This window comes from Callorhinus ursinus, unplaced genomic scaffold (assembly GCF_003265705.2).
Source record: "Callorhinus ursinus isolate GAN/ISIS: 27379988/994484 unplaced genomic scaffold, GSC_fseal_2.0 scaffold47, whole genome shotgun sequence".
Lineage (NCBI taxonomy): Eukaryota > Metazoa > Chordata > Mammalia > Carnivora > Otariidae > Callorhinus > Callorhinus ursinus.
Window position 1 is genome coordinate 7,251,025 of NW_027397109.1, and position 26,126 is coordinate 7,277,150.

Consider the following 26,126-nt stretch of genomic DNA (forward strand, 5'->3'; position numbering starts at 1 on the left):
ATCACAGACTTTAGGTTTTAGGTTTGGAAAAAAGGTCAATAGTGATACCTTTCTAAGTCAAATGAGAGAAAAACTTGTGAAAAATGTCTTTCTCAAAAAGTTTATATTTCTTATAATATGATTATGCCACATAATCAATGTGATCAAAGTAAAGTGAGAGAAAGGAAGTGTAATTTAAGACTTGGATATTATTTTACAGCTCTGTTTTGTTTTTTTTCCCCCATATGCCCACTCTTCTTAAATGAAATTCTTCATTATTTTCATGGAAGATTTTACTCTGCAGAGAAGAGAGCAAAGCTGTACAATGTACAATTTTTTTATATTAAGAATAATGAAAGTGACATCAGAATTTTACTCTGGGAGGTGACTTGAAAGGTGCACTCGTTGGCAATTCAATGAAATAACAAAAATACTTAGTCTGAGTAAACAATACTGAATGCCATCAGTGGACCAGCATTTTTTTGCAGAATCCCTGAAATGTATTTACTAGATAGAGATAGATCTACTCAGAGAAAAGATTTACAGGAACCATTGTCCAGGAAATGTGCAGGAGAACATTTCTGCACAAAGAGAGGTTGATAGCTTGCAGCAGCTTTCCAGGAACAAAAGAAGCAGAGGACACTTGGGGAATTATTCAGATTCGATGCCCTAGGTTGGTTGGCACCTTGCCCCGCTAGTTTGTGACAAGTTGTGGACAACAGTGTTGCTTGCTCACTTACCAAAGCAGTGAATGTGGGCTCTTGGGCCAGAGAGACAGGGCTGTACCTGAGATAGCTACTGAGTCCTCTGACCCAGAAGAGAAGTTACTTCATAGCAGCGTGTCCCATCTCTCTGCCAGAGTTGCCAAAGGCAGGCCACAGTAAATGCGAAATGCGACAGTGCAGAAACAGATGTTCTCTAATACAAGTATAAGTAGACATTAAAAATCACCAAACAGATGGAGAAAGCCAGTATTAAAAGAATTACCATACTCAACAAACAAAAGAACTAATCCCTGAGAAAATAGAAAAACCCTGGATTAAGATGGTTATTTTCAGAAAGATGCAAGAGAACATCATATGAATAAAACACCATACTAGACACTTTAGAAATTGAACCTTTGCTCATTAAGGTGAAAGAGAATGGCTGAATTGACAAAACTGAAAAGCAAGTGAGCAATCTGGAGGAGTAAGCTAAACAATCACAAAAGAACAAAGGGATCGAAACTATGAAAGAGAAGTTAGGAGACCTTGAAACTATTTCCAAGAAAGGGTGGAGCTTTTGGTAGGGTTTCACTGGTGCTGGAAAAGAAGAGAAATGAAGGCGTGTTAAACGTCATTTGTTGTGTAACAGGAAATTAGACTACCACTGAACGCTAGATGTTGATAGAAGTATTTCAGTTTAAATATCTATGTGTGTATATATGTATTGTGGAAATGTAGAGGTACATATATATGCATATGTACATGTACATGTAAATATATAAATGTACATGTAAATATATAAATACGTGTGTATGTATGGTTAGCTAGAGTTAGAGTTGCCCTAATAAGATGTCTAACTTTGAACTACTAATTGGAGGGGATTAAGTCCAGGGGTGGGTAGAGAGAAAGAAAACTCAGTCATACTAAAAAGGTGGGAAAAGAAAAAGAAGAAAGCATTTAAATTTGAAAAACACAAACTATAAAACAACATGGCAGGAATAAATCTAAACATATCAGTAAACACAACAAATTTGAATGGATTAAGTTTCTCTGAAAAGATATGGATTCTCAAATTGGATATAAAAGAAAAGCATCCAGTCACATGCTGGTAAAGAATTAATAAGAGTTAAAGGTACAGCTAAAATGTAGATGGGGAAATTATTAGATGAAATCACATTTAAGGTAAAGTCTTTAATTGGAACAGAGACTTTTAATGTGATAAAAGGCTAAATCCCTAAAAAGATATGAGCACTGGGCGTTATATGTAACTAATGAATCGTTGAACACTGCATCAAAAAATAGTCATGTACTATTTGTTGACTAACTGAACATAATAATAAAAAAAATAAAAGATGAGTTATAAACAGGAAGGTATCTAATAAAATAGATTTGAAATATGTAAAGGAAAAACTAGTATATATAGTATATATATTGTCAAATCCATGTTTGTGGTGGGAAAGAAACTCAGTAATCATCTTTTTTAAGAGAAATCAGCCCTTCAGCAAGACAAATATAATGAAGGACACAGAGAAGGTGAGTTAGAAAATAAAATAAAATGATAAAGTCAGTCACCCTTCCACTTAAGGACATGCCCACCCCCACCTGAACATTCTTTTGTACTGTTGATGGAAGTGTAAATTGGGAAAGCCTTTTTGAAAGGTAGTACTTAGCAACACCCAGAAACCCCTGACCCTGCGTTTTACTTCTAGTGCTCTTTCTTAAGTAAATACTGTGTTTGTACCCAGAGATGTCAAATATGTTTCTTGCTTTATAGTTTGATAGCAAATATTTGAAAACTAAATGCCCATGGGTAGGGGAGTGGTTGACTAAATTGTGGTATACGTGTACGATGGAATACTGTTTAGGCATTAAAAAGAATGAAACATGTAAGTTCAAGCCCTACGTTGGATGTAGAGATTACTGGAAAATAAAATTTTTTAAAAAGGGGAGGGGGCACCTGGCTGGTTTAGTAGGTAAAGCCTGTAACTCTTGATCTCAGGGTTGTAAGTTCAAGCCCCACATTTGGTATAGAGATTACTTAAAAATAAAATCTTTAAAAAAAAAATAGAATGAAATGGATCTGGGTTATTATGGGAAGAGCTTCAAGATATTAAGTGAAAAAATGAGATGCAGGGCAATGTGAACAATTCGGTCAGTTTGCTAAAAAGTTTCAAAAGGAGATTAACACACAGATAAGCATGAGCATTTGTTTGGGAGGTTATACAGAGAACTGTTAGTTGTGATTATCTTTGGGAAAAGGGATGGGGATTTGCGATGAGGCAGGAGAGGGAGGCTTTACTTTCCATTTTTGCATCTTTTCACACTCTTTAAATCTGACTATAGGGACTTAGTACTTTTATTTTAAACAGCAGCCATACCTAAACTAGTCTATTTTATGATATTCACTCCCATCTTATATATAAGTCCAGTTTACTTTGCTAATAGTCCATCCAGTGTGTCCTTTTCAAGCAATGAGAGACCTATTTTCTTTTTTTTAGAGAGAGAGAGAGAGAGAGCGCGCGCACAGGGAGGGGGAGGGGCAGAGGGAGAGAGACAATCTTCAGCTGGCTCCCTGCTCAGCCCTGAGCCCGTTGGAGGGCTCAGTCTCATGAGGCTGAGATCATGACCTGAGCCGAAATAGTCGGATGCCTAACTGACTGAGCCACCCAGGTGCCCCATGAGAGAGCTATGCCTTTCAGACAACAACATTTTAAATATAAAATATTAGGTAGGTCAGGAAATTTGAAAAGTACACAAACATGGAACGTATCCAAGCAGGAAATTTGATCATAAAATAAGGAAACTGATTTTCCTAAGCCACACTTAACAAATCAGTCTTACTACTTAAGTCTTTGTCCTCTCTAAGACTATAATCCACTAAGCAGTTTCCTTCCAGGTTCCCAGGGCACATTCTAAGGCTGCCAGCAGCGGTGGTACAGAAATGATTGAACACATCGCAGTCTTGAGTGTGTTTATGTGTATGAGCATGTACCCCATTGTGCATATATGTAGATGGCTTAGATTATTTACCATTTCTTCTTACCTGTATTTTCTTGGTTCTGTAATCATGCTGAATTAAGCATTGACTGTCATGTTTAAATCTTTAAAAGTTATTTTCATGCTTAAAAAAGCGTGCCGAACGGTATTTGTGGTTGGACACAGTGATAGCTGACTTGCACTGAGTGTGCCAGGCACCGGGCTGAGCGCTTGATAAAGAACTACCCAGAGGGGAGCAGATGCTTCCCAGTTACCTAGGAAACTTCAGTCTGCCCTTAATTGCTTCTTTGATGGTCACAGAGTTGACTTTTAGTGAGTCTTAATGTAGAAATGTTTGAACCCTGTCAAGAAAAATTCCTAAACCAACAAGCTGCTAAGAAATACTTAGAAAGGGTATCTGATCAGAGGAAACTCCCCTGTGGTTCTTAGCTTCTTGGTTGAAAGAGGAGCACGAGATTTCCAGAGCTATCCTCAAGTAAATACTTATCTCCTGCTTGAGAAACTGTATCTAACTACAAACCCGTCTTTCAAGTTTTTTTCCACTTCTTGCAGGGTAACGCCATCCTCTGAAAATCCGAATGGTGCTACTTCTAGCGTCAGCCAAGGGAAACCTTCTTTAAGACGGATAAAAGGGAGACTGCACAGAAGCCAAAGCCTGGATAGTATCGATTTCTGTGAACTCACTGTAAGTGGACTGTGCAGTAGTTTTTTTTTTAATTTTCCAAAGAATATGAAAATTTTGATTTTCATAAAAACGCAACAGTCTTATTTTGCTGTGAGCGTCTTTTGCAAGAAAAACTGGTTTATCCAACAGGTTACCAACCAGAATGCTTTGTTAATTGGTATCCACATGAGACATTTATAAAAAATGATTCAGATTCAAAGACCAAGATAAAGAAATGCTTCCTGAACTCTGCAACAAAAATTGAAATAAGTTCAGTGGAGTAGTAACATAAATTTATTAGAAAATTACAAATCTGGACATTAATGTGAGTAGAGATCTAAGTGTTTGATTAACCCCACCCACCTTCCTGGCAGTGCCAGAAAATAGAGTTACTTAGATATTCTTACACCAGATCCTGATTCAGTTAATGTTGCTGCTTTCTTTCTATTCTAAGTGATTAACATGGTGGTCATATCCTTTTTATTTTTTTCCAGGCCAAGTGAGAGGTTTTCACGTGGGTATGTGATACATTCATGCATGTTTTTAGAGGAACAGGAAGACTGGCACTTTCAGTCCCCACTGTCCTTTGCTAATAATTATATTGTCCTAGTTCATGAGAGATACTGCAGAGCTATAAGGGACGTAGTAGAATTTTCTTTGCGGTAAGAAGATTTTATTCAAATTTATGTATTGTAGGATTCAATGGCAAATTAGTGGATATTTAGGATGTTTAGTAGACGAGATGTGTTCACTTCTACCCTTCGAGCTCTGAAAATTTCTGAATTATAAAAGTACCATTGACCATACCTGTTTCAAACAGTGGTAACAGAGCCTTTCTTCTTTGAGGATATGACTTCTGCACCTTTTATCTATAATTGACAAAAACAGAAGTTCAGTAAATGTGGATACTCTGTTTTTTTATTTTTTAATTATTCTTATTAAAATAATTATACTCAATTTTGCCTAAAAGTGTGCTTGACCATTTTATGACACAAGACAGCAGAAGGTGAAATGTGACCTATTAGAAGACATAAATGTCTATTGCTTAAAAGCAATAACTGAGAAAAGACAGTAAATTTTTGCCAAGTAAACCTAACGATGAAAATGACTAAAGAAAACATAACTTTGGTTTAAAATAAAGAGGATTGGGGCGCCTGGGTGGCTCAGTTGGTTAAGCGACTGCCTTCGGCTCAGGTCATGATCCTGGAGTCCCGGGATCGAGTCCCGCGTCGGGCTCCCTGCTAGGCAGGGAGTCTGCTTCTCCCTCTGACCTTCCCCCCTCTCATGTACTCTCTCTCTCAAATAAATAAATAAATAAAATCTTAATAAAATAAAATAAAGAGGATTGCTTTGCAAAAGTAAAACACTGAATTGAGAAGATTTGAATTACTTTTTGGAATATAAAAATGGAAATTGGAATTTTATCAGGTTCTTTTTATGGTATTAAACATTGTCGTTACAGAAGGTAGTCCAATAACTAATAAATTTGGCATCTCATAAAATATGGTTTGCTTATTTAATCATGGTCTCTGTGGTTGGACAAGAGGTTAAAATATCTGTAGAATATGACAGAAGAAAAAGCTTTACTTCATGTGCTATTGCTTTCAGTTTCCCAGAAATAGAAATAGATTATTTCAGCTGTGAGGAAAAGTTGGCAAATAGAGCTCTCTTTTTATCATGACAAATAGTTTTAAAATTATTGATAATTCATTCCCTTCCTTGTGCCATGCAAGAGTTGATCTGGCTCAGGTGAGTACACAGTTCAAGCAAGGAAAAAATAACACTATCCAGGTGCAGTTAACATCTGCAGAACTAATTTCTTTCTTTTGGATGATCTTTCCTATTTGACTTTATCTCAAAAGTGAAATGTTTTAGCATCCCTGGAGGGAAGGCATTTGACACTGAGGTTAAGCAGGAGAGGTAAAGTTGAGGTTGATGGAAGGTCCATTCTCTTTTAGTAATGAGAATATATTAATGAAATGCAAATACAGTTCACCCTTGAAGATTGCAGGGGCTAGAGGCATCCACCCTTCACGCAGTTGAAAATCCACGTATAACCTGACTCCCCCTAAACTTTACTAATAATCTACTGTTGACTAGGAGCCTTACCAATAATCCATTAACACATATTCTATGTATTATATGGATTATATACTTTATTCTTAAAATAAGCTAGAGAAAAAATGTTATTAAGAAAATCATAAGGGAGAGAAAACACGTTTGTAGTACCGTATTGTAAAAAATCTAGTAGGCCCATCAGTTCAAACCTATGCTGTTCAAGGGTCAACAGTTCTGCAATCATTAGACTTGGAGTTCCTTTTCCTTCTTAGGTTTTTGCAGTCATGGGTGGTAGGACAGCAATCTTTGAAGATTTTTAGATTCTTAGAAATTTTTACAATGAGCATGTTCCATTTTTAGGAAAGCAATAAACTGATTTTCCAAGCAATAGGGAAATTTTTTAAGAGAGCCTAACAGCCTGGCTACTCCCACTGTCTATCGTAAGCTATGGCAATTAGTATTGTAATATTCAAAATACATAGGGGCGTATAGCATCTTTAGTGTGGGGATGAAAAGGATGTTTTCCCCTCCACTTCTTAAGTTCTGTCTTTTTAAAAGAAGGAAATGCTGGGGCACCTGGGTGGCTCAGTCGGTTAAGCGTCCGCTTTTGGCTCAGGTCATCATCCCAGGGTCCTGGGATCCAGCCCCGCATCCGACTCCCTGCTCAGTGGGGAGTCTGCTTCTCCTTCAGCCTCTGCCTGCCACTCCCCCTGCTAGTGCTCTCTCTCTCTCTGTCAAATAAATAAAATCTTTATAAATAAATAAATAAAACAAGGAAGTGCTACTCTTGAAAAGTGGATTAGAAAAGACTCTCACAGGAAGAGAAAGGGATTTAGATCTAGTTCTCTCACACGGTTGACTACAATGTAATCGTGGAAAACCACATTTTAAAGCCTTAGCCACAATGTCTAAAGGACAATTACTTGGTAAATGATGGTCAATTATATAGGAATAGATACTTCTCATCCCCTTTAGGAAATAGTTTAGCCACCATAGGTACCCCTTGTTCAAAAAAGACTGAAAATTCTGTCATACACTATTTTTAAAATCTGTCAAAATTTTTATTAGATGTATGGCTTCCTTTGACTCCCAAAGTAACTGGCAGACCTTAAAGTAGGAAGATTTAAGCTTAGTTTATTATCTCAAGTCATGTGCGTATATCAAATTTGCACGACCAACAGAATAACATGTATATTTTTATTTTCACATTTTACTTTTAACTTTGCCTAAAAAGAAATACAATTTTTATTGCTTTTGGAAAAACATAGCAAACAGAGCAAGCGGTCTACTTGCTATGCATTCAAGGTCCCAGTTTCTGGCTGAGAAACCTCAGGTTCCAGCTGAGATGATTGGCTTTTGTCCCAGGCGTCAGATTGATGCCATTTCACTCCTGGGGAGAGGTGATTGTTTCAGCTTTCTCTGTGGGGATTAAATGGGATGGGCATTCTAGTTCATTTTGTAAACCCTACAGATAAATGACTGACTTCCTCGTTCACTGGAGGAGGCTGGAATCCATCCAGTCTCACTAGTCCATGAGACAGTGTCCCAGAGATCTGTGGTAAAATTTTCTTAGGCAAGGCCTGGCCTGGACAAGTCTGTTGTGAACACATATTTTGCCTGGAAAACCTGAGCCTTTCTTCAACACATTTTCATGGGTAAAATGCTATAAAACCATGTGACAAGTTCTTTTTTTTCCCTCGAGGTAATGGAGTGATATATTGATCATCGATATGAAGACAGAAAAGTGACCATTTGTCTTTGGACTCATTAATGATGTTTATATGCTTAGCTGTTCCATTTCACTCTGGCTCATTGCCTGTTTGGAGTGATCAGGTGGTATTGACTCTTGTCTTCCCTCTCAGATTCTAAGTGTATAGTCAAAACATTTTTAGTGATAATTTAAAAATTCAACAGATTGCTTGAAATTTTACAGCTTCTCTTGATTATACATCCTTTCTAAAACAGAAAAATGGAGCCAGTTGAGTAGGATTCATTCCGTGGGGGGAGGCTATCCTGAATATAGACTTATGCAATTTATTTCCTGCTTTGTGGGTGTAAATCTAGATTGCTAATTCTCTTTCTGCCAACAGACAAATACTACAAAAAGTTTTATGCACAATAAAGAAAAACAATGAACCAATTAATAGTTTATGGCTGTGTTCCCTTAGCCTTGGATGAGAGACAGTTTCAATCATCACCAAGAACCATTAGGCAAAAACGATACATTTCAAAATCTTCAGAGGATTTTTTTGTCATTAGAGGAAAAATATGTGATAATAAGATACTATTTGGAGCATTACATTTGTGTACATTTCTGGGCTAATAAGTCACATTTCACTGCTGCCTGAGTATAAGGTAGTTCTTTTTAATGATTAGTGATTTTTCACATTTGAAAAGCTACTTTTTTCTCCTGATAAAGAGGAATCTCCATGTACACTCATAGAAAATATTTGTAACCTATGGAGATATCAGTGATAGAAATTTTCTCCTTTTCCCTCTACCCTTCAAGACGTTCTCCTTGAGATCTGTGGGACACTGAGAGATTCTAGAGCCCTGTTTTAAAACTAAGTATGTATTTGACTTTGAACACTTACCAAGTTTGCTTTCTTCTTGGCATGATTGGGTCCCTGACTGGTGAATAAGGAGATGGGCATCCCAAGGTGGGAAAATGGTGGAAGGTGAACATGTGAAGGCACACTGAACACCAAGTTAACCTGCCTCCCATTTTGTTGGGAGGGGGCCAGCCACTTCTCCCCTTTCTCACTCCCACTCGGTCACCACTGCCCACCTCACTGTCAGTATGAGAACCTATAAGGAACAGCAGTGAGCATTGGGGGACCCTTTGCTCTGGGTGCACAGCTGTTCTTTCCATCCTGAACTCTAGTGACATGGGCATCTTTCTGTTAACTTTTACAGATCTCTGTCATTTGTAGGTGTAGACCCCAAGACCACCAGCAGATCTCCTCACTGTGTCCTCAACTCTTACTGCATATTTTGTTCCTGATTTATCATGGGCTTCAGTTCCCTCAGAGACAGGGAACATGTCTTTTATATTCCCCTGAACGCTAAGCATGACGGATTGTATGCTCATTAAGTATTTGTTGGTTGATTGTTGGTTGACTATTTCATGAGCTGACTGTGGTGGCTCAATAGGGAAAAGCTTAGAGACCATTAAATGTTATAATAGTGGGTATTAAGAAGTAAGAGGAGATATAAAATGATGTAATTCATTTGATACAGAGGTAAAGTAACCAACTCACTCTGTTGACTTTTCTTATGGGAAACATTCCTGAATACCAAGAAATAAGGGGGAAATTTTTGGAATAGCCAAAGTAGATATCGTGGTGCCTTTAGAGGTATTGGAGGTGGTGATGGAGGTGGAGGTGGTGATGAAGGTGGAGGTGGTGATGGTGGTGGTGATGATAGTGCTGGAGGTAGAGGTGGTGATGAAGCTGGAGGTCGTGGTGGGATGGTGGTGATGGTGGTGACGGAGCTAGAGGTGGTGAGACTGGTGGTGGTGGTGATGGTGGTGATGGAGGTAGAGGTGGTGATGGTGGTGATGCTGGTAATGAAGGTAGAGGTGGTGAGACTAGACTGGTGGTGGTGATGGTGGTGATGGAGATAGAGGTGGTGATGAAGCTGGAGGTGGTGGAGGTAGAGGTGTACACACCCATTATCATTAGTCTTTTGTTGAACTTTTTGAGAGCAAACTGTAGATACGATGTCCCACAACCCCTAAATTTTGAAGCGTTTAGTTCCCCCAAGCAAGGTCACTCTCCACTTAACCATCATGTAACCAAATCAGGAAATCAGCACTGACACAACGATACAGTCCAATCTACAATTCCCATCCCAACTTCACTACTGTCCTAGTGGTGTCTCTCTTTCCTCTCTGGTGCAGGATCCCAGCCAGGAACATGCATTGGTTTTAGGAGTCATGTTTTCTCCTTGACAGTTTGGGTTTTTTTTTTTTTTAAGATTTTATTTATTTGACAGAGACACAGCAAGAGAGGGAACACAAGCAGGGGGAGAGGGAGAGGGAGAAGCAGGCTTCCCGCCAAGCAGGGAGCCTTATGCAAGGCTCAATCCCAGGACCCCGGGATCATGACCTGAGCCAAAGGCAGACGCCCAACAACTGAGCCACTCAGGCGCCCCTCTCCTTTTTTTAGTATATGTGCTGCCGAAGCGAGCACCAGGCGTCCCTCTCCTTGACAATTTTAAAGAATCCTCAAGCTGGAGCCATTCAGTGGTTCTCGTGACTACATTCAGGTCCTGCATTCTTGGCAGAAACAGAGGACCTGCCCTTACTAGTCCCAGTTCACCGAGCATCTGGCCTCCTCGCCGGCTTGGGTGTCAGTGAACTGGACACAGGAGTGTGCTGTGGCTCACTCCCAACCCTCCCTGAGGATACGCATTGCTCTAGGGTACAGGAATCTACCAGAATTATCACCCTTATTAATTTTCCAAAGTGAGAGGAATCAGAGTTTTGAGGCTTCAAAGGAATCTGGCTATTTATATACGTTCAGGACTTAACAGAGCCCAATCTGAATCCAATTTGCTAACTGACAACCAACTAGTAGTAGATGGTGTGCCCTTAATGGTTACTGTCTTCATTAAACTGAATATCCAGATATTTCTAAGGGACTCTTACAGATAGCCTTGCAATGACTCTTGTTTTTTTAAAAGATTATAAGCATAATGGCTATAAGCTGCATATTCCTGCGAGGATTGTCAGCCTCCACCTTTATCTGACAGCCGTTTTGGATTGGTTCTGCAGATCAGAATTTGGTCTCTATCTTACACCTATGCCAGCATCTCCCTTCTTTAGTTTCTTTTCACTAGCAACTGCTTCTTGAGAGGTTTGTTGGCTCTGATTTTAGACAGGATTTTATTCATCAAAACTGAATAGAAAATATAGATAGAAAACAATAGAGAAATATTATTTCCAAATTAAGAATACGAGGTCTTCAGTATTTTACCTTAACGCATATTTCATAGTCTGATTTGAAAGCAGTTCTTTGATTTTGCCTCTCTTTCTAGGGCTTAGATTCCATCCTTGTTGGTTGGGCTGGAGAGCAGCCAGCCACTGTCCTCTCCCCGTCTCCAGCCACAGCCTTGCTTCTCTTCATGCAGATCAAGGCGCCAGCCCCACAGCCAGAACGTATCCAGGCCTCATTTGAGGTTCATCTGGGACCCCTCTCCTTCATATCTTTCACACACACCATCACCGCCACCACCACCATCATCATCTTGTCTGCCGTTCCAGTGGTCCCATCTAGTAGAGTGAGCAGAAACATAAACTACGAACAATAGCAGAGGCAGTCCAGGGTGCCTCCAGGGGATATGGAGTGCTCATCTCGGCCTGGTACGGCGAAGAATCACAAAGAAGGTGACCCTTGACCTGGATCTGGGAAGAAGGCATCTGACTTTGTTTGGGGGAAAAGTGGGGAGGAGGTCATCAGTTTGAAGGAGCAGAGTCGGGAGTGGAGATGGAGCTGAGAATGACCACGGGTGTGGAAGGACAGTACCGTTTGTTCTGAACCCCAGAGCTCTGGAGAGATGCCCGGGGCTGAGCTGGGTGTGTCTTGAGCCCCGATCCTCCTCTCCAGCAGAAATACCTCTGCTTTTTTTTTTTTAAGATTTTATTTATCTATTTATTTGACAGAGAGAGAGAGAGAGAGCGCGTGCGCACACAAGCAGGGGGAGCAGCAGGCAGAGGGAGAGGGAGACGCAGACTCCCTGCTCAGCAAGGAACCCGATGCGTGGCTCGATCCCTGGACCCTGGGACCATGACCTGAGCCAAAGGCGGCCTCTTAAGCAACTGAGCCACCCAGGCGCCCCAATACCTCTGCTTTGATCTGTTCTACTGGAAGGTGGAAGGGACACACAGCATTTCATCTGGGGAAAAAAAAAAGAAAAGATACTGTCCCTAGGATGGCTTTGTGAACTAAAAGGGCTAATACCAGAGAACCAGAGAACACTAGTTCAAGAGTGATCAAAAAGTAGAGGAGTAAGCCAAAGAAGTTCATGAGTAGAAGTTAGAGAAGCCAAGGAGGGCAGTTTACAGAAGGGAGTGAGTGATCCAAGATACATGTGGCCTCAAATAGCTGGAGGAGGGCAAAGCAACTTGGACTTGCCCGTGGTCAGAAGTCATTCGAGGAGTGAGAACTAGAGCTTATCTTTTCCTTTGTTTTTTATCTTGAGAGAAGGAATAATGTAATTTTTTCATACAGACACACAACAAGGAGAGCCATCAGCACTCTGAAATCTACAGAGCTGACGTCAAGGACTCTGACAGTTACCTCATATTTCTGCCAGTTACGGCCCCACCCCCCCAAATCTGTGAATGGGGCACACAGTGGTGGAACTCACCATCCAGGTTCTGTGCTTATGGTGGGAGCAGGCACAAGGTGCAGAGCGGACGTTTGGAGCTGGTTAGTGACATTAGCCAAGGTCAGTGGAGCGGGCCAGCAGGCAGGAGAAGGTTGGGAACTATAGAAATAAAAAGACTTTTCACGTGTGCTGAATGAGTAAATATATGGAAACGATTCTTCTTTATCTAAAATGGATCTGCTTCAGGTTCTCAGAGATGATCATATATTATTTCATTATTTTTCTCTCAACGGACAGAATCATATGATTTCCACATTTGTTATGGAGCAGGATAAATAATCTCTGAGGAACATAACAGATAATGCAGTGTTTGTGTGTGTATGGACGCATGCCCATAATTTCCAGCATGGAGAAAACTGGTCCCATTTCTCCTAGAAACAGACATCGTTGTGTTCCTGGATGAAAGCATGTTAACTCATCTGGTCATTACGTGACTTCTGAGCGTTAGGATAGAAATGGAAGTCTCAGAATGTGTTGTTTGCCATCTCTGTAACATGTTATATTTTGGGGAAGCCGTGCATGTCATAGTAGCTAATGTTCAGTGAGGACTGACTACCCCTGGTGGAGAGGTGGAGTGAGGGCCACACACAGCGAATACACCTGCTCTTCACACCCTCTCAGGGGGCCTGAGAAAATAAACCAGGAGGAAAGGAATCCTTCCATTTCTTCGGTGCTTTACTGTTTTCATTCCTGCGGCAAATGGGGGCATGAAATATTGATTTCTCTTCAGTGATGACTTCATAGCTTGCAGGAAGGCTCCTTCCTCAGAGCCTGCTTTGGATGCTGTCACAAGACCCAGTCTTCTCCAAATCTTGTGGCCGGTTTGTTCTGGTTGTCCCTCACCTTCCGCGTGTTCGGAAGTCCCACTCTGAGAGTCAGTATAATGAGCTTGAATAGCAGTGCTGTTTCCAGATTATTGGAGCTAGCTTTCCCCTTCAGAGGCACTGAGAGCCTGCCCCTGAGATTGAGAGACAGTACGGGCTTGGGAAGCAGCCCTCGAGTGGCAGAGGTTGACAGCCCTGCCTTGGAAAGTGCATGGGGCGGGAACCAGAGAGGACAGGAGCATTCCAGGATGGACCCCAGGCAGCCGGGGCTAGGAAGGAAGGGTCCCAGACACAGAAGGAATACCAAAAACCCAAAGTGCTGAGATGCCCCGTTTGCCCCAGGACCAAAGAAGGTCATACGTGACCTTTATATACAACTTTAATATTAACTGAAAGATCCTATGTAGTGAAGCATTACTAGCAAAATACAATTGTGACCAGGAAAGATGTCATTTAAATTGGGCCTCAGCATTGTCTCAGAACGTAAATGTCCCTGGGCAGAAGCCACATGTGAGAACCTCAGTAAGGTTCAGGCAGATACAGCACATGTTGTTACAGTTAATTGTTGTATGTCCACATTGTCCAAGGCACTGAGTCTGGAAAAGGGTATGGTTTCTGCTTACTAGGCTTCCTTCTGAATCTTTCAACAGCCGGAGGTGGGCACTTCACAGGATTATTTTAGACTAGAATCTCCCCACTCCTGCCCCAAGGCAGGTGGCCAGGCTACACAGCAGTGCAGCCGGCCACATGGGGGCAGGACTTTCTAGCAAGTGCACTTTGGCAGCCGGAACGAGGTCATCCAGCTGGGGTCCTTCTTGGCTAAAAACTTCACTTCATGCTCCCTCCTGGTCACCCATGGTAACTCTACTTAAATTTGTGGTACACGGACTTCCATGTGGAAATGAAAGAGGAAAACCTGTTACAATTTCAAGTTATTTTGGATGTTTGAATTGCTGGAAGCGGTTGATATTTGGAGAGGTGCCGCCTAGGGCAGAGTGGACTTTTGAGCCACTGTGCTTGTTGGAGGGTGATTTTTTAAGTCAAGAGCTTTGATGATTGGAGGATATCTGACAGTCAAGGCTCTGCTTTACTCTTTGGGATGAAAAACAGAAGTGCTTCTACCTTTCTGTAAGGACTTCTGTGTTACCAGAAAGAAGTCAAGCTTTTAGGTTGGTGGTTTTGGTTTTTGTTTTTTGTTTTTTTAAGTAACCTAGTTGAAATTCTTTAAAGCTAGCTATATTTCTGTACCCTAAACAGGGTTTTAGTTTGTGATCTTTTTTAGAATTATGTTTTTGTATTCATTTCTGTGTTTGTTATAACCTGAGCCACCTTTGTAAGCATTTATTAACTTTGTTTCTCCATTCTCTGTTATGAACTAAATTTTGAAAGATTTATTATAATTAGAGAATGAAAACTGTAAACCAGCCTTTAACATATTTTATTTTTTTCTTTCTGATCCAACCGTATACTTTGGGTTACTGCATTTTATGTAGATAACTCATAATCAGTGACATTTTCCTACTATTTTGGCATGAAAATTCATTTTCCACGTTTTGGAAATTATATAATTTAATATATTACTGTAGCTACTACTTACATTTTAAAAACCCGTTTCACCTTTTGCTTCTGCTGTATGTTCCATGTTCACAGCAGAATGTTTAAAATGGATTATTTAATTTTAAATGGCTTATAAATGTTTATTTTTTTCTCCCTTGAAAGTGTTAGTGAGGTACAGTAAGATTGGAAAGACATGCTTTCAAGCAGGGCCATATTTTAATTCATCTAAACTTTGTTTTAGTATAACATTAGATTTACCATCTGATAGGTAGATTTTTTTTTCTGGTAAAGAGAAATGTTTTCCATGGTACTTTTTCATATCTAGGTGTATTTTGGACCAGGGCAAAAGAACGGCCTAATTGGAGCTACCGAGTTATCAAGAGTGTCATTTAGGAAAGGATTCCAGAGTCAGGCTTTGCCCTTCTTGACTTATTCTCCAGATGATGATTGTGTTAAGTATGTCATTTTCTTTCTTTTCTTTCTTTCTTTCTTTCTTTCTTTCTTTCTTTCTTTCTTTCTTTCTTTCTTTCTTTCTTTCTTTTTTTTTAGATTTTATTTATTTATTTGACAGAGAGAGACACAGCGAGAGAGGGAACACAAGCAGGGGGAGTGGGAGCTGGAGAGGGAGAAGCAGGCTTCCTGCTGAGCAGGGAGCCTGATGCAGGGCTCGATCCCAGGACTCTGGGATCATGACCTGAGTGGAAGGCACATGCTCAACGACTGAGCCACTCAGGCACCCCTTGCATGTCATTTTCTATCTTGGACTGGGTCAGTGTTGTTTATGTTAGGTTGCATACAGATGGTCCCCAACTTACGATGGTTCAACTTAATAATTTGTCACCTTTACAGTGGTGCAAAAGTGATGTGCATTTCAGTAGAAACCATACTTCAGATTTTGAATTTTGATCTTTATCCGGCCTGGCAGTACATGGTGCACTACTCTGTCGTGATGCTGGCTAGTGACAGCCAGCCACAGTGCCCAGTCCATGCCATGATCACGAGAGTAAACAACCGACGGCCCTTGCGACCATTGTGTCCCTATACATCCATTCTGTTCTTCCTTTTCTGTAGAGTACTCAATAAATTACAGCAGATATTTAGCACTTTGTTATAAAATGGGCTTTGTGTTAGATTATTTTGCCCAACCGTAGGCTAATGTAGGTGTTCTGAGCACATTTAAGGTACGCTAGCCTAAGCAATGATGTCAGGTAGGTTCGGTGTGTTAAGTGCATTTTTGACTTAGGATCTTTTCAATCTACAATGTGTGTATCAGGATATAACCCTACTGTAAGTCAAGGAAGATCTGTATTTGTTATTATCTTTGCACATCGTGTGCAGATAGGTATCTAATAACTGCTTTTCAAAGTTATTTTTTAAAAAGATTTATTTATTTATTTTGAGGGGTGGGCAGAGGGAGAGAGAGTTTCAGACAGACTCCACACTGAGCATGGAGCCTGCCCTGGCCCCCATCTCATGACCCTGAGATCGTGATCTGAGCCAAAACCAAGAGTCAGACGCTCCAATGACTGAGCCACCCAGGCGCCCCTGCTTTTCAAAGTTATTAAGTACTGCTGTGTTGTATATTCATGAGAAAATACTTTAGTACCACCAGTTGGTTTTAGCATGCCGTTGTTTCTTAGTTTTCATTTCAGAATATACAGTATATAAATGTACTGCTACTTTTTGTATGTTTTCTCAGATTCATTTTGGATCATTTTTTTAACATAGAATCAGTTCCTTTGGATGGTATAAAATGAGAAAGTCAAAAACTTATCTGGTAGAAACCAACACATTTGGAAGCCTCAGGATCCCCAAATCTTTGTTGAAGATTTGATTTTCCAGCATATTACTACCTGATATTAACCTTTTTTGTTTTTGACTGAACAGTTTCAGAAACAGTTTACTCTTAAAATGGCGATCTCTGAGCATAAATCCTGTAGCATTCATGTTATATATAATCTATAATTATGGAGTATTATAGAGTCTGTAACATTGTTTGCTAATCACTGAAAGAGTTGTATAAATTTCAGAATTGGTTTTAACACTTAAAACTACTTAAAATAAGTAGTAAATGAAATGCACCACCTGTGACAGCATGCATGTTTGTTCATAGCTTTGATGAGACGTTGGTTGGAGATTAGTAGAAAATGAGAGGAAACTATAAACAAGGGAGTGGGGCTTGAAGTGACTCACCTGCTACCCAGCTGGGCTCCACCAAAGCAGCCAGTGTTCCTTGCGTGTTCACTGACGTCCCTGGAGTACAGATACCCGGTGTACAAACTGCAACTAAGCCAGGAGCTGGGGGATCAGAGTTGCAGATGGGAGAAAGAAAGCCTCAACTTGGAGAGCCAGTGGGTGGCCCTCTAGACCCAGACATAGGCAGGCTGGAGGCTTGGTCTAGGTGGCTTAGGAACTTGCTGGAGTTGAAGCAACAGGAATGAGCATCAGTGTCTACAATAAGTTGGACCAGGGAAGGCAGGTACTGACAACATGAAGCAATATGATGAAAACTGAGCATACCACTATATTCACTACGTAGTGGAGAGGTAACTGTATTCTACAGACATTTGTAATTTTTAATATATGCCATTTTTTTTAAATGGAAACATATTGAGCATCTTTATATGCCTAGGGGAGCCTTTGAAGATACCAGAGGGAGGAGGAGGTAGATGGAGGGCTCTGCTGCTGTGGGGGTGGGGAGGGAGGGATGGAATTCAAAGCACCCTAATGGGGAGCTCCCTGCCCCCCCCCAGAGGAGGACCTGCGTAGTTGCCCAGAGAGATAAGTTTGAGATTGGGAGACAGTTTCATTTTCTAAGTGGGCACTGAGATTGCCACTTGAGGAAGAAGTGAAGATTCTATAGAGAGGTGACCACATAGAATTGCTCCTGAGGGCAAAGGAGAGGAAATGACTGGGAACATGAGTAGAGACTGCCAGGAACTGTTGAGGGGCCAGCAGAGGTCAGAGACCATGACTCAGTCTTGGGACAGCAGTGAGAGCTGGCCTGGCTGGAAATGAAGGGTGTGGGCAGTGAGACAAGGGAGGAGAGGCTCGAGATGAAAGGGCAGAGGGTGATTGAAGTGATGGCGCATGCAGACTGGACTGATGATGCAAGGAGGTGAGATCAGAAGGGACTGGGGAGGCTGAGACCTTGCTGCAGAAAACAAGAGCTTTGGCCTGAATGCTGGATGTGCACATTTGAATTGTCAGGGAAACAGTGCTGTCTTTGGGCATGGACTGATAGAACAGAGAGGGTGTCAGGGTCATTCCAGGACTGGTAAAGCCAGGAATTCTGAAGTCATTGGGAATGACCATGGCCATGGGTGACGAAGCAGGCATTCAAGTGTTCATGATCCCCCACTGTCCTTTCCTGGTCACTGGTGTGTTGTTCTGCGAGGCCCCCGTGAAGCCAAAGCACCTCACAGGAGACACAAGAATTTGAAGAAAATACCTGACAATCATGGCTGAAAGAGATAGGGACTTAGAGAGTCGAATTGTCGAATTGGAACAGAAGAAGGGAGTACAGGGTTTAGAAGGTAAAGATAAAGAATTTAAAATTAAATGAAATTTGAGGAGAAACGAGAATAAGCAACCTTTGAAGGATGAGAAAAGAAATGCTTTGTGGAGGCAGTTTGAACTAATTGGAGAGTTAAATGCTTAATATTAAGAACACCTAGGAGAGGGCGCCTAGGTGGCTCAGTTGGTTAAGCGACTGCTTTCGGCTCAGGTCATGATCCCGGAGTCCCAGGATCGAGTCCCACATCAGGCTCCCTGCTCAGCCAAGGAGCCTGCTTCTCCCTCTGACCCTCCCCGCTCTCGTGTACTCTCTCTCTCTCTCTCTCTCTCTCTCAAATAAATAAATCTTAAAAAAAAAAAAAAAAGAACACCTAGGAGATCTGCAAGTGTTGCCGGGGGTGTGCCAAAGAGCAAATGGTTTGTGTAAGCAAATAGGAGAAATATCCATGGAATGTGGAAGAATGTGGGTATAGTCATTTCTCCGTGCCTTCATTTCTGACAATCATTTTCCAGACACTTCTGAGAGTAATAATTCCCAGGTTCCCTCTAATGGCATTGCTTTGATATTACCTCAAAGACTTCCACACTTAACTTACTAATTTATTTTAACCTACAGGACGATAGAAGCTATTTCAAAAAGTGGAATTGTTGAACATTTTGTAAATCCACAGTGAAATGAAAATCTTAGCCAGCTTTGCTTCCTCAAATCACCATTAACTCTTCACATACTGCTTATAACAAAGCTAATTAGCTTTGCCTCCAGTAAATGTATTTGAAGTTGAAAACCACTTCAGAGGTTCCAAATATTTCCGTTGTAGGCTTTAGTTATACATATACTTAGAACATAACCTTTAAAAAAAAAATTTATTACTACTAAATTTTAGATCTCCTTTTAAGGAATAACTAAAGAGGTCAGTAAGCGTTCTTGTTTCTCCAGTTTGTTGGGTTTGTGGCACAAAGAAGTCTAATTCGGGTTTTATCTTGGCGTCACTCAAGGTGGAGCTGACTTTTGATAGGTGAGGAGAGCGTGGAGCTTGGATGTTGAAGCAGTTGAGAAAATCATAGTGACAGCCCAGCCCTACTTCTCTGAGACAAGAGGAGCAACCTCAGTATAACTTAATACCAGTACCATGAATCATCACATTCCTTGTTTAATCACAGATTTTTAGGAAAACATGAGCTGGGTTATTCACCTTGAATTGTTTTGCTTTTAATTCTGTATATTAAACTAGCAACACTAGCAACTAGAAACATCCATTACATGCAGCTTTCACTGGTAGTGTGGATAGACACTTACATATCAAAGAATAATGTTAAAATAATCAAGATTTTCCTCCTTTTGAGGAAACAAGAGGTTGTCATTTGGGTCAGCGGTTAAGTTGTTTTAAAAATTCCCCTTAGCGTCAGTTTTTATGACATTTCATTCAAATGCTTGTCTTGGTTCTCATGCCATGAATGACTTGAAGGAAAGACGTAATGAGGGATTTGGTTTTTTTTATTTCTAGTAAGCTCTCAAATACAGCTTAATGGAGACGTTTCTTGATTTAAATAGAATTTTGTCCCATGCCAGATCTTGGTACTAAACCATCAGGTTTACCTCCCGGAGGTTCCTGCTGTCGTCATCAGCTTGAAACACCCAATTCTTTTCTCCTGTGTAAGACCATGAATCATGTTTCCCCTCTCCCAACTTCATTGTTTCCCACTGCCTTCAGGTTTTTGTGTCGTTTTCTTCTCTCTTCCAGCGTCTTCAGCCTTGCAGTGTATGGGGCTTCATTCCCTAGAGTTAAACCAATTTCTGCCATCTTGAAAAACATTTCCCCTGATTTGTCACCTTTTCTTTTCCTGCTACATTTGTTGACTATATGGTCCACGCACACATGCCTTTATCTCCCACTCTCTTTGCATTCCAGTAGTCTGATATTTTCACCACAGCCCTGGTGATTGTCTTTTCTTAGCACTTATTCTCCTTAAGTGTTCTCCTTTGCAGGCTTCAGCAGTTGAGCAGTATTCTCTCCTCGAAATTCTTCTGCAATATCCCCAATCTCCTCCTACCTCTCTGTGCCTTTTCTTTTTTAGAGAGTTCTTTAACCCAACATCTCAATATAGTCTTTATTCCAACATTTAGTTTTCACTCTTATTTTCCTCCCAGTCTCTGCCTCCAAAAGTGATTCATTTGTTGCTCCAAGAATGATCTCCCCAGTCAGCATTCCCAGACCTAACCTTTTTTAAATGTTAGTTTGCATCTCCAAATTGATGGATCACTGGAATGACCCGCCCTCCCTTTAGGTCTAACTTGTTGTGCATATGTACATATATATATGTGTGTGTGTGTATATGTCATGTCATAGTGTACATGTACATCTCTGTATATAATAATGAAAACAAAGTATAGAAAAAATTCCAAAATACTAACAAGGATGTTTGCATGCATGAAGGATTATTCATGATTTTCCTGTTTCTCTATATTTGTTTCTTTTTAATTTTAACATTTTAATATTTCAAATGTATATTTTAATACTTTTACAAAATTTCTAGTTATTTTATAATCATTAAACTGTTAAAATACACTAGTTTTAAAATATTTTTCAGTAGTTCTAATACTGTTCAAATCAGCGTTAGAATTCTGTGTTGCAAATAACAGAAAAAGGATATTCTCAGAGAAACTAAATATTTATTTTTCAAAATGGAAACAAAAAATGGAGACTTTTCCTACTTTTCTCACATACCTAATTTATTTGGAAAGAAGACTGAGTATAGATTTGTAGGAGTTCTTTGTATATTGTAGTTATTAATCCTTTGATGGTAAGATGGATTGCAAATATTTTATCCTTGTCTGTGGCTTATGTTTCTCTTTCTGTTTCATGTTCTTAATTTGAACGTAGTCATATTTAGTGGTCTTTTCCTTATGCTTTTTACTCTTTTAATGTCTTGTTTAGAAAACCCTTTCTTCAAGTCATAAAGATGTTCTCCCTTATATTTTTAGAAATGTTTTAAGGTTTCCTTTCACATTTGGTTCTTTAATCTTGAAATTTATTTTTTGGGTGTGGTGGGAGGTAGAGATTGCTTTATTATTTTCAATGTGGATAATCAGTTGTCTCAGTACTATATATTGAATGTTTCAGTCTTTCCATATTAATCTATAATACTTTGTCAAAAGTAGAGTTTTCTTACATGTGTGGATGTGTTTCTCTTTTCTTTTCCATTGCTCTGTTTACCTATTCCTGTGTTGTAACCAAACTGTTGTAATTACTAGAACTTAATAACAAATTTTAAAAACTGGTAGGGCAAGTATCTTCCGTCCCTACCCTGGTTATTTAATTTGCCTTGGCCTATGTTTGTCCCTTTGATCTCCCTTATATATTTTGTAATAAATCTGTCAGATTCCAGACAAAACACCCTATCAGGAGTTTGACTGGAATTACACTGAAGTATAAAATTAGAATGGGGGAGAATTGATATCTTTTTTTTTTTAAAGGTTTTATTTATTTATTTGAGAGAGAGAATGAGAGAGAGAGAGCACATGAGAGGGGGAAAGGTCAGAGGGAGAAGCAGACTCTCCGCCGAGCAGGGAGCCCGATGTGGGACTCGATCCCGGGACTCCAGGATCATGACCTGAGCCGAAGGCAGTCGCTTAACCAACTGAGCCACCCAGGCGCCCAGAGAATTGATATCTTTATAATCTGGACTCTTATAGTTGGATAGAGCACATCTCTCTATGCTAAAATTACTTTCAATAAGGTTTTATTTTGTATAATTTATTAGGTTGGTTATACAGTATAGTTTTGGACCATTGTAAATGGCTTATATTTTATTCTCATTTTCTAACTATGCTGATACATAGATATGTAATTGACTTTTGTGTTTTCATGTGATAACCAGCAACCTGTCATTTTAATTCTAGTAACTTAAGATTTCCTTGATTATTCGGTATACTTTCCTAGTCTCTGCTTATTCAAAAACAAATTTGTCCTGTTTTCCAATCCTTACGCCTGTCCCATTTGTGTTACTTCTGTGTTGGGCATTCTCGTAGTCTGGGATGGAGGTGGTGACAGCGAGCATTCCATACCTTCTAACGTTTCCTCTTTCAGTATGGTGTTTGTTGTATATAATTGTAAGTCACCTTTATCAGGTTAGAAAAATCCTCTTCTGGTCTTAATTTGCTGAGAGTTTATATCATGAATGAGTGTTAAATTTTTTTAAAGTGCCTTTTCTACACCTGTTGAGATAATGCAGTTTTTTCTCCTTTAGTCTTAATTGACATGTGCATGTCAATGTGGTGAATTACAAAATTATACTAACGGATTATTGCTTCTTTTATTGTCTTAGTTTCATTGTTCTGCTCATATCCTCACCTCTACTTGTTCTTCCTCTAATTTTTTGAGTTGCAGACTTAGACCATTGGTTTTCAGTTTCTCTCCTTTTTTTTTTTTAAGTTTTCTTAAGATTTTTTATTTTAGGGGGGGCGAGGATGAGCAGGAGGGGGAGTGGGAGAGAAAATCTCAAGCAGACTCCACACTGAGCACAGAGCCTGATGTGGGGCTCAATCCCACAGTCCTGGGAACATGACCTGAGCCAAAAGCAAGAGTCAGAGCCTCAACCTACTCTGCCACCCAGGCACCCCCTTTTTTTTAAGTAATCTTTATACCCAACATGGGGCTCGAACTCACAACCCCAAGATCAAGAGTCCCATGCTCTTCCAGCTGAGCCAGGCGAGCGCCCCCAGTCTTTTTCTTCTTTTCAAAAATACTCTTAAGACATGACATTTTTCTCTAAGTAGTGACTTAGCTGAATCTCATGTATTTCAATATTTAGTGCTTTCATTGTCACTAAAGCTTTCAGTATTTTCTAATATCCTTTATGGTTTTTTCCTCTGACCTAACGGTTATTTAGAACTCTGTTCATAAATTTCCAAAAAGACAGGCATAGATTGGTTACCTCTTCCCCCTTGATTTCTGATTTTCCTATGGTAAGATAAGGTAGTCTATATGACAATGATTCTTTGATAATGGTTGAAATTTGCATTATTGCCTAATGGAGTCGGGTTTTTTTTTTTCTTTTAATGTTATCTGTAGGGTTGAAAATAATGGGTTCTCTAATAAGATATATTTCTTTTAGGCTTGTTGTTATTCAGCTTTTGTGTATTTGATCAATTACTTTAGTGAAATGAGTATGTTAAAATCTGCTTTTGGGGTGCCTCAGTCGATTAAGTGGCCAACCCTTGGTTTCAGGTCATGATCTCAGGGTTCTGGGATTGAGCCCTGCGTCAGGCTCCATCCTCAGCGAGGAGTCTGCTTGAGATTCTCTCTCTCCCTCTCCCACTCGCATTCTATTTCTCTCTCTCTAAATAAATCTTAAAAAAAAAAATCTGCTGCTGTAATAATAGTATTATCCATTTTTCCTTCTAGTGATTTTTACTTTTAGAAGTTTTCTTGTATGTGTCCCACGGTGTACATGTGCATGAGTTTCTGTTGGATGTATAACCTCGCTGTAGAATTACTGTGTCTTAGGTTATGCATATGTGCAGTTTTATTAGATAGTACTAAACAGTTTCCTAAAGTGGTTTACACAATTTATAGTCTTACCAGTGGTACATGAGAGTTCCTGCTTAGTCTATTTTTAGCAACACTTGATGTTGTCAGTTTTAAAAAATTTTAGCCATCAAGTTGGGACATAGTAGTAAGCGTTGTGGTTTTAGTATGCATTTCTTTGATTACTAATGAGGTTGAGCCTCTTTTCATATATTTATTGGTTCTTCTTTATAGTTTCCAATGCTCTGCCAAAACAGTCTTTTATCTTGTTGACATAGTAAGCAAAATTATTTTATACTTTATGTCTCACTCTCTAAAATCTAGAGTGATTATAGGTATTCTGTTGCTTATGGTTTCTTTTCTTTTTTAATTGAATCTTGTTTTTTGTAGGTCTGGTTATTTTTGAGTACCAGAGAAATAAAAAAATAAAATAAAAATAAAGTGAGGTCGAGGAGAGTGTTGTCTTCCTCCAAAGTAGTTTTGTATTTGTTTCTGCTGGGTACTTGTCAACCGTAGTGATCTGGGATCACTTCAGTCCAGTTTCCAGGACTGAGATGATTCGGAACTAAGCTTTAGTGCCTACAGAGACCTACTAATTCTGATTCATCTTTATTTGTGGGGAGCACTCCTTCAGAATTCCAGTCCAAATTAAGGAGGATTCACCAGTCTCCCTGAATTTGGTGGGCCCTGGACTCAAAGTTTCTGAAACTTGAAAACTCAAGTTTCTGAACTCAAGAATTCAAGTTTCTTAAATTTCAGAACTCAAGTTTCTTTCCCTTAATTCCTGGATGGGATCACAGTGCTGTTCAGTCACACTCTCCAGAATCAGAGGACACCCCAAAGGGAAGGTGGCCCTTGGATGCTTGCCTCACTTCTTGGACCTCCATCTTCCCAGAATTTGGCTTGGCAGTTCTTTGTTGGTTCTGTGATGCCATCAAGAAAATGTCCTTTATATCTTTCCAGTTATGTTCAGAGGGAGACTTAGTCTGAGTTACCTAGTCCATCATTCCCAGAATCTAAATTCTTCCCATAGATATATTTTTCTTGTTTTTATACTTAATCTCTCTGTATGTGTGTCTCTGTGGATTCTGTGGGGTTTTCCTTTTTACACAATCTAAATTTTTATCCAGTGAAATTGAGACATTTCATTTATTTATATTCTGATTTATGATGTTATTTGGATATATTTCTATATTGTTTTTCTATGCATTGTGTTTACCCTGCTTTTTCCAGGATTTTTATTTCTTTGGGTGTTTTATTGTCCATCACACCTATGAATTTTTTTCTTGTCCCAAATAATTATTTACTATTTGATGGATCTGTATGGTTATTTCTGGGCTTTTGATTATTTGTGGGAATCAGGGAAGAGATTATATAAGAAAGCTCTTTTCAAAAAAAGTTCTCAGCTTTTGCTTATAAACACTCAACTTGCTATCTATACTTTAAAAGTACACAAAAGTTTTTTTTTTCTCCTCCTTTTTATCTTTATTTCTTTGGTTTTCAATAAGATCTCATAATCTGAACCTAGAGCTTGTTCCCCTGGGGAGAGAATTGGGGTCATAGTGAACTAAGCCTGCTGCCCTAGCTTATAGCTCCCTCCCAGACTTACCAGCCACCATGAAGTGCTACTGAGGGACTGAAGGTGGCCATGGGTTAAATGGGATGCCCAGGAAAACACAGTGGAGGAGGGGAAGGTGAAAAGGTGGCTGAGGGGACACCTGGGTGGCTCAGTTGGTTAAGCGTCTGCCTTCAGGTCACGATCTCAGAGTCCTGGGATCAAGTCCCCCATCATATCGGGCTCCTTGCTCAGCGCAGAACCTGATTCTCCCTCTGCTGCTCTCCCTGCTTGTGCTCACTCTCTCTCTCTCTGACAAATAAATAAATAAAATCTTGAAAGAGGAAAGAA

At 39.8% G+C, this 26,126-nt stretch overlaps 1 protein-coding gene across 7 annotated transcripts in view; it reads left to right on the top strand.

The window, feature by feature from the left end:
- Nucleotides 1-26,126, top strand: part of TJP1 (tight junction protein 1) — a 263,988-nt gene that overhangs the window by 7,697 nt on the left and 230,165 nt on the right. For 6 of the 7 annotated variants that reach the window (XM_073882512.1, XM_073882513.1, XM_073882514.1 and 3 more), the window contains exon 2: nt 4,233-4,365. The exons of the other annotated variant lie outside the window; for it this stretch is intronic. In XM_073882512.1, the coding sequence (XP_073738613.1) occupies nt 4,233-4,365 (133 nt within the window). The remainder of the gene's footprint in view (nt 1-4,232; nt 4,366-26,126) is intronic. 7 annotated transcript variants of the gene reach the window in all.